This window comes from Arachis hypogaea, chromosome 17, assembly GCF_003086295.3.
Source record: "Arachis hypogaea cultivar Tifrunner chromosome 17, arahy.Tifrunner.gnm2.J5K5, whole genome shotgun sequence".
Lineage (NCBI taxonomy): Eukaryota > Viridiplantae > Streptophyta > Magnoliopsida > Fabales > Fabaceae > Arachis > Arachis hypogaea.
Window position 1 is genome coordinate 63661983 of NC_092052.1, and position 9640 is coordinate 63671622.

The window sequence follows — 9640 nt, forward strand, 5'->3', positions numbered from 1 at the left end:
TGACTTTAGTGTAAATTTTAATATTTTTTTTTTTGGTGTCTTTTTAATATGTTATTTATTTGTTAAATAGAAGGTGATACCATTATTAAGTAATTATACTTTAGAAATACATGTATTTAGAGATAGTAATAACAAGAGTTAATATTTTTGTTGAAATGTGAATATATAATACGAGTATTAAATAATTTTGTAAAATCATAATATATTTGATAATTCACTAAATTTAATTATCAATATAATATCGCAACCAAAAAATGAACCAAATATAATTTTGTTAAATATTCAATAATATAAGTGCGTATGTATGACTTACACATGACGTCAAGGAATTTCCACCATATGTTAAATATATAACATATGTACATTTAGATAATTTACGAAACACAAATCCGGAAAAAGATATTGCAAGCAGAAGCAAAGTCACGTTACACCACTGCTAAAAGGAGAAACACCACTTACCAAATAGGTGGCAGAGAAAGAGAATGAGAGAAACAAAGAGTGGAATAATACCATCAACTAGATAAGTCGTACTATGAATTATAATTTGTGAGCCATAAAATGAAACTTTAATTTGAGGTTATAAATCATGTATCTAGACCCACTATGTGTATAAATGCATTTCATTCTCAAATAAGTATTATTAATATGGCAGATTAAGGGTCGTGCGTAACCGTGGGTCCACCGTCCACGGGAGAAGAGAGGTTGGAAATTGGAAGTTATAAAAGGAGGCAGACATTGAAAGTATATGCAAATAGCAGAGGCAACGATAGTGAGTAGTGAGTAGTGAGTAGTGAGTAGTGAGTAGTGAGTAGTGAGTAGTGAGTACACTCTGAGATGGCAGCAGCGAGTAGCAAGATTCTGGTGATCGGAGGCACCGGCTACATTGGGAAATTCGTGGTAGAAGCCAGCGCCAAGACCGGCCACCCAACCTTCCTTCTTGTCAGGGAATCCACTCTTTCCAACCCAGAAAAGGCCCAAATTATCGACAAATTCAAGACCCTGGGGGTCAATCTTATTTCGGTACGTAAAAGTGAAACCCCTTTTCTTCTTATTCCTCTTCTTTAATGCTGCGACCTTATACTGTACGGCACACGCAGGGTGATCTGTATGATCACGAAAGTTTGGTGAAGGCCATCAAGCAGGTGGACGTCGTCATCTCTACCGTCGGATATGCCCAGTTAGCTGATCAAGACAAGATCATTTCTGCCATCAAGGAGGCAGGAAATGTCAAGGTATCACCTTTTTAAGATGTTTTCGGAAGAAAATTCCGTTTTTAATTTTGGAACTTGCTGTTGATGGTTGTTATCTTATGGTTCAGAGATTTCTTCCCTCGGAATTCGGGAATGATGTGGACCGAACTACCGCAGTTGATCCCGCAAAGAGTGCATTTGCTACCAAGTCCAAAATTCGTCGAACCGTTGAGGCTGAAGGAATTCCGTACACCTATGTGTCTTCCAACTTCTTTGCTGGTTACTTTCTACCCAATCTGTCACAGCCTGGAGCTACCTCTCCCCCAAGAGACAAAGTTGTTATCCTTGGGGATGGAAACGCCAAATGTGAGTGTGCACTTGAATTCTTGAAACACATGTATATATATGTACAGTATCTCACACATTATTGACACATTATATATTAATGTTTGTAGCTGTTTGGAACAAGGAAGAGGACATCGCAGCTTACACCATCAAAGCGGTGGATGATCCAAGAACCTTGAACAAAATTCTCTATATTAGACCCCCAGCTAATACCTTGTCATTCAATGAATTAGTGTCTCTCTGGGAGAACAAGATTGGTAAGACTCTTGAGAAGGTCTATGTACCGGAAGAACAAGTCCTCAAGCAAATTCAAGGTTAGTGAGTTAAAGTACTCTTAGCTTTCATTTCAGGATGTATATGTGCTAAGTTATATGCACTAGTGACATAATAATCTTCTTCATTTTCTTTTCCTTTCAGAGTCTGCCCCACCCTTGAACGTGGTCCTTTCTATTACCCATGCTGTGTATGTGAAGGGGGATCAAACTAACTTTGAAATTGAGGAATCTTTTGGAGTGGAGGCATCACAGCTCTATCCCGATGTCAAATACACAACGGTGGATGAGTATCTTAGTCAGTTTGTCTGATAGTTGGGATGTTTATTCTAGGTGAATTATCTAAATAACATGTCATGTAATAGGGTGCTATGTTCACCTTTATTGAACCCTATTCTATTTTATGCTGTGTTTTGCTATTTTTATTTGAAAATTACATTTATACCCTTCATTAGCATTTGAAATCAAAGATTAAACTTGAAAAATAGATAGAAACCAAAAAGAGGCATGGTACTTAGCGCTACACTAAAATCTGCCAATATAAAAACATATCTATACTCTGCAATCTCCCAAAATTAAAAAATAAAGCTCATTCTCATAGTTGTAAAAACCGGACCGGACCGATCAGTTCGACCAAAAAATTGGTGAACCGGATCCTATATCGGTCCGGTCTAGTATTTGAACCGCACAAGAAATTGAACCGGTCAAATTCAATGTGAACTGGTGAGGTGGTCTGACCGAACCGCTTACAAGAAAATATTTCCAAAATGCTTGAGCTAGGGTTCGAACCCCTGTCCTCAAGGAAACCAAAAAGCTTCATAACCACCAAACCACTATGGGTGTGTTTGGCAAACGCGTTACAAGAAAAGAAGCACGTTTAGCCTTCTTGAAAGCTTCAATTTTTGGTTTGGCAAATTGTTGATTCATGAACGCAGAAGTGATTTTGCTTTGAAAACCATGGTTTTCAAGAAGCTACAATTTTAAGCTTCTGCGTTTTACAAACGGGCTTCTAGCCATCAATACTCTATCTTTATTTACCTTTTACCAACTTTATCCTTTATACATGTTATTATATTATTTATAGAATTCTTATTATTTTTGTTTACATGAACTTTCTTTTTTTATTATTTTTATTTTTATTTTTTATTAATTATTTATTTGATATTATACACTTTTATAATTGTAATTTTTGGGTAAAAAACCCAAATAAACCAAGCTAAAAAATTTATTACCCCAGCCAAAACAAAAATTATTTCAGTAATCCACCAATGGCCATTTATATATAATTCGAATCAATATGATTCGAACTACAAATACATGTAATTCGAAACAACTTGCTTCGAATTACGTTTGAATGAATATGCATGTAATTCGAATCAACTAGATTCGAATTAGAGAAGGGTAAATCGAATTGACTCGATTCGAATTAGTAGGCTTATGTGACTCTATGGAGTTCGAATCATATTGATTCGAATTATTCAATGTTGGTGACACTAGGTAGTTCGAATTAAGTTGATTCGAATTACTAGTGAGTTGCCTATATAATGCTACGTTAGTTGGATATATCAATTTTTTTTTTCACATTCTTACTTGGATAGTTGGATATATATCTTCTAGTTGATACAAAAGATATTTACTGTCTAATTTTATTTTTCTAAAAATATTTTATATATATATATATTGATGATTACACAATTTTAGAAATATTTAAAAAGTATTATTAAAATTAAAATTATATTTTTTATTATTTGACAATAAAATTAAAAATTAGGGATTAAAATTAAAAATTAAAATATTTATGAACTATCAATTCGAATTCCATACAATACTCTTCTACCCATTCTTGATAGCTCATAAATATTTTTTAATAAATTTATTTAAATTATACCACAAAAAAATATTTTATTCTATGCAAAATAATTTTAAAAAAATATTTTTAAAATTATTTTGCATAGAATAAAATATTTTTTTGTGGTATAATTTAAATAAATTTATTAAAAAATATTCATGAGCTATCAAGAATGGGCAGAAGAGTATTGTATAAAATTCGAATTGCTCACCGTATCATTTGAACAAGGCTTTGTTTGGTAAAGCTTTTACTTTTTAAGAGTAGCTTATGAAAGCTATATTTTAAAAGACGACTTTTTAAAAGCTACAGCACTTGCGTTTGGTAAAATCACATTAAAAATAGTTTTTAATAAGCACAAGTACTATAATTGTATTTGGTAAAACAGCTTTTAAAAATTAAAAAAAATATAATAAACATATTTATAACGAAGAATAATATTTTTTTTTTTCAAATTTTAGAGACCAATAATTTAAATATTTATTTGATTTACTCTCTATATTAATATAAATAGAGTTATCATTAGTCAATAATAAAACTTGTACTGATACATCTATTACCCATTTATATATATTGACTCACTTATACAAATCACACAAAATGAGACACATATCTCAAGTAAAATTATATGAAGATTGTGTTAGAATTTGTGAAGGTTAGGTTGAGAAATTAGAAATATATGAGGATTCCAATAGCAATATAATGACTAGGAAATATGTGTGGAAAAATAAATAAAATATATTTTTAATTGTTTTGTATGGAATAAAATATTTTTTTAATTTCTAAATTATTATTGACTATGTAGAGTATTTTATTTAAAATTTGAGTACCTAAGTCATTAGAACATTACAAATTTTTATAGTATTCCTAACATTTTTTATTTTTTTTTCCAAAGATAAATATTATTTTATTAATATAAAATAAAAGTGTTTCCATAAGGAAGTACAAAAGAATTGGGTATTCCTATTTATCATCAGCTGTGACTGAAACTCCTAACATTTTTTAAGTCATTTTTTAAAATTATTTTGCATTGAATAAAATATTTTTTTGTGGTATAATTTAAATAAATTCATTTAAAAAATTTTCATGAGCTATCAAGAATGGGCAGAAGAGTATTGTATGGAATTCGAATTGATAGCTCATAAATATTTTAATTTTTAATTTTAATCCCTAATTTTTAATTTTTAATTTTATTGTCAAATAATAAAAAATATAATTTTAATTTTAATAATACTTTTTAAATATTTCTAAAATTGTGTAATCATCAATATATATATATATATATAATATTTTTAGAAAAATAAAATTATACCGTCAATATCTTTTGTATCAACTATAAGATATATATCCAACTATCCAAGTAAGAATGTGAAAAAAAAAATTGATATATCCAACTAACGTAGCATTATATAGGCAACTCACTAGTAATTCGAATCAACTTAATTCGAACTACCTAGTGTCACCAACATTGAATAATTCGAATCAATATGATTCGAACTCCATAGAGTCACATGAGCCTACTAATTCGAATCGAGTCAATTCGATTTACCCTTCTCTAATTCGAATCTACTTGATTCGAATTACATGCATATTCATTCAAATGTAATTCGAAGCAAGTTGTTTCGAATTACATGTATTTGTAGTTCGAATCATATTGATTCGAATTATATATAAATGGCCATTGGTGGATTGCTGAAATAATTTTTGTTTTGGCTGATTTGGGTAATAAATTTTTCATCTTGGTTTATTTGGGTTTTTTACCCGTAATTTTTTGTATTATTTTTATTATCTTTTTATAATATAATTTATTGATTCTATTAGGTAAAGTAAATTAAACAAAAAATTAATTATAAATAATAATAATAATAATAATAATAATAATAATAATAATAATAATAATAAATTATAGCATATTAAAAAAGAGTACTAAGAGTACTAAAAATATACTATATAAAAAATATTATAAATTTTTTTTTGATTTATTTCAATTACTACCAAGATAAATATTTAATTTTTTTTATTATTCTTAGTACTCTCTAAAATTTATGTTTTGTTAGTTTTAATTAAAAATATATTTTGCCAATTTTTATATATTATTTTTATTTTAGTGTATAAATATTAATTTTATTATAGAATTAATTAATAAGATCTATTCAATTATCTAAATTAAAATGATAAGATAATATATAAAAATTATTTAAGTTGGTGTCTATTTTAGTAATTTTTTATCTAGAAGTGATTTTGAGTAGTAGAATCCAAACAACATTTATTTTACTATAATTCATTTTGATGCAAAGATTACCAAACATAAATCACTTTAACACAAACTTACTTTTCATCAAAATCAAGTTTGCAAAATCAATTTTATTCAAACTCCAGTTTGTAAACTGTAATCCAAACACACACTATGTTTTCTATTAAAATTTATGCAAATTTTAATACATGTAGATATCTTCTATCAAATAGTTTACTTTTATTTAATTTATTTTAATTTTAATTATAAACTCACTCATTCTTAAATTAATTATATTTTTATTTAACAATAATTATAAACTCACTTATTTTTTTATAATTATATAATATCTATTAATATTATTTTTTAATAAATACTTGTAGTATATAATAGTATAAAAGATATAAACTAATTAATAAATTATTAAAATTTAAAAATAATAGTTATTTTAATATAAAAACAAAATAAAAATATTTATGATAGAGTAAAAATAATAAAATATTTATTGTTCATGTTCCATATTGTTTTAAAATAACTTGATATTTTAAAATATTAGTAAAAATATGTATTTTAAATTTTAATTTTAAACTTTTGACTATTTTTTATTTTTTATTTACATAAGACCGAATTAACCGGTTCAACCAGTAACCCAACAGTTGAACCAATAATCCAGTGACCCAGTAACCTGACCGGTTTGATCACCGTTTCGGTTCTGACAACTATGCTCATTCTCGCAGAAATACGCATCCACACACTCCTCAACCCAGTCACTCACCTCATGCACTTTTCCGTGCACTTCCTCTCTCAGTCACCATTTTCATCCGCGATTATATCTTCTTTTTTGTGTTCTTTGCTGCATTTGCATCTTCTTCGTTGTTCTTCGCGCTTGTTTTCTTTGGTACATTCACGCGAAGAAGTCACTACTAAACAAACAAAATTTTGGTTAGCTTCTCTTCTCTTCTCGTTATTTGATTTTCATGCATTTTTTCTTTCGTAATTCTCCTTAGTTGTTCAATTTTTGTTGTTTTCCCTCTCCCACATTTTCGATTATGTCTGATTTACTGTAGTTTGATCATAAATAAAAATAGAGAAAAATAGAAAATGTGATGTAAAAGTTTTAACTATGTTCGTTATTCACACTCACTGTATGATGCTTACAATATATATACATATAAATCTATTCTATATTTTATACAGCTAAGTAAAATTATGATGCAATATTCCAAGTCTTCACAATAATTTTTATGCTAACAGAATGTTGAGTCACATAACTAACTTATTTTAGAAGGTTTGAGGAAAAAGACAAAATAGTAGAATGAACTGTCACTTAATTGATTGGACTTTTATAGTATGAGTGGGCTAATTTGATTTTGTTTAGTTATCATTTTGGGTTGAGTTTTGCTTGTACTCTAATATACTCCGCAAGCTAGAGGATAAAAAATCTCAAGAATTTTCATCTTGAATAGTGGTTTGGTTAGAATGAGAGCCAATTGGTTGGAAGAGGTGACGGGTAGCAGTTTCATAACACCCACTTATGTTTTTTTGATGCACGATATGGCAAACAACTTTCAAGTGTTTAGTATGTTCATGATAGATAGGATTCGCAGCAATATGAAAGGCGCTTTGATTATCACAATAGATCCAAACATCCGACCCAATCGTTAGAATCACTAAATTATTAAGTTAAATAGTGGAGTTTTTGAGAAAGAAGAGTCTTTTTTCTAGACTTCCTTTTAAGTATCGTAGTACCCGAAAAGTAGCTTTGTAATGATTTTAGATGGGAGAAGTCATAAACTTAGTTGCCGAGTGATATAGGTAATGTCCGATAGTGAGATAAATTAGGCAATCAATAAGACGACGATAGACAAATGGATTCGGAAGAAGAGAACTCTTATCTTGATATAATCGGGTAGCACTATTCATTGGGACCGAAGCTGGCTTTGCCCCCAAAAGACCAAAATGATCAAGGAGATTTAAACAATATTTGTGTTGTGATAAAGATATATCCTTATTAGAATGAGCAACCTCAATTCCTAAGATGTATTTAAGAGTATCCAAATCCTCTATTCTAGAATTTTTATCTAGTATTCGTTTGACATTAGCTATTCCAGACAAAGAGTTTTCAGCGACTATAATATCATCCTAGGCAAGGTTCTGAGAACCGAACTGGTCATCGAACTACTCTAGTCACTGATTCACTTGTTCACTGGTCTAACCGGTCCAACCGTGATTCAACCGAAAAAACCGTTTTAGAATAAAATAATAAATAAATTATAAATATACATCCTAAAATATAATTATAGCTTTTGGTGAAGATTTTCCTACTAATCTAGTACAGTCAACAAGCACCAAACTAATAAGATGTAAAACTGATTTCACTTCAAAATGGCTTCTTCTAAACTAACATCAAGTACCAAACTAACATCAAGTGAAATGGCTTCTGCTTTGCATTTGTCCAATCCAAAATTCCAAATATATTTCTCAATTAATTTAGTGCAGCAATCTGAAATAAGTTGTAAACATATTAATAAGTGTTTACACAGATCAAGTTTCCATCTCAAAGCAATAACAACTTTTAGAGCAATGAATATCATGCTTTTTAGGACAAAATTATGTGGCTTTGCTTGAATAAATGCTAATTCATGAAAACAAGAGACTAAACAGAGCCAAGAATCAAGAACAATCAGCATCCAGCAACAAATATTATAAAACAAGCATAAAGTAACCACACTAAACCTGAAATCAATAAAGATAAACAAAAATAAAAAAATTTCAATAATGATTTGATTTCTAATTTTTGCAACAGCAAGAATATTTTAACAAAAATTTTAGAAACTGAAAAAACAGCAGTAGCACAAAATCAATGAGCAGAAGCACAAAATCAGTAAAACACTATCAGAGCCATCAAGCAATTATAAACAGCCATAGCACAATGAAAAATAAAAAAATATGAACCAGTAAAAACAGCCTAAGCCACAGAAATTAAAAACAGCCACAACCACAGACATGAGCAAATATGAACAAAAAAATTAGGAGCCATCAGCAACTGGTGAACTAGTAAAACACTATCAGAGCCATCGAGCAATCAGAAAACACTAAAACAGAGTAAAAGAGTAAGTATTAGGTGTTCTGGTTGATACAAATGATATAACAGAGTAAGTTTATTTTAATACACATGATTTAACAGAGTAACAGAGCAATCAGAAGTTCAAAACCATACGATACAAATTTTCAAATTTGTAAAATTTCAACCATCAGCAACCAGCAAATTCAAGAGTATAAGACAGATCCATCAACAACAGGAAATTACAATTTACAAAACATTCAGAACCAAAATTCAAACCAAGATCGAAGAAGAAGAATTGAAGAAAAATGGAACAAAAATTGAAGAAGAATACCGAAGAAGAAGACCGAAGAACAACAATTTCGGAACTTCAAACCAAGAAGACCGAGCCCTCAGTGAAGATGAAGACGAGAAGCCACTAACCTGGGTTCCATGCCGAGAAGCCACTGAAGATGAAGAGGACGTGCTGAGCAACTGGGTTCTGGACACGGAAAAGAGGAAGAAGCGGCGGCGCTGAGGACCTGGGGACGGCGGCGGCGCTGACGACCTGGGACCGGCGGCGGTGAAGAAGGGCTAGGGTTCCCTTTGCTTTAGAGTTCAGAGTTCTCCAGTCCAGGGTGTGAGTGAGTGACGAATGAATTGGGGGAATAAGGAGGGTTGGTTCACACTTCACGGATCTGTTTCTTTTTT

At 30.1% G+C, this 9640-nt stretch overlaps 1 protein-coding gene across 1 annotated transcript; it reads left to right on the top strand.

The window, feature by feature from the left end:
• Positions 1 to 378: 378 nt before the first annotated feature.
• LOC112765866 (phenylcoumaran benzylic ether reductase POP1) lies at positions 379 to 2226 on the top strand. Its single transcript, XM_025811727.3, has 5 exons — positions 379 to 1020; positions 1098 to 1232; positions 1319 to 1556; positions 1646 to 1849; positions 1953 to 2226. The coding sequence occupies exons 1-5, from the start codon at positions 835 to 837 to the stop codon at positions 2117 to 2119; spliced, it is 930 nt and encodes a 309-aa protein (XP_025667512.1). The 5' UTR covers positions 379 to 834; the 3' UTR covers positions 2120 to 2226.
• Positions 2227 to 9640: the final 7414 nt, after the last annotated feature.

Coding starts and splice junctions, on each gene's coding strand:
- LOC112765866 (XM_025811727.3), top strand. CDS start 835: ATGGCAGCAGCGAGTAGCAAGATTCTGGTGATCGGAGGCACCGGCTAC. Junction 1,233..1,318: donor AGGAGGCAGGAAATGTCAAG/GTATCACCTTTT, acceptor CTTATGGTTCAG/AGATTTCTTCCCTCGGAATT. Junction 1,557..1,645: donor TGGGGATGGAAACGCCAAAT/GTGAGTGTGCAC, acceptor TAATGTTTGTAG/CTGTTTGGAACAAGGAAGAG.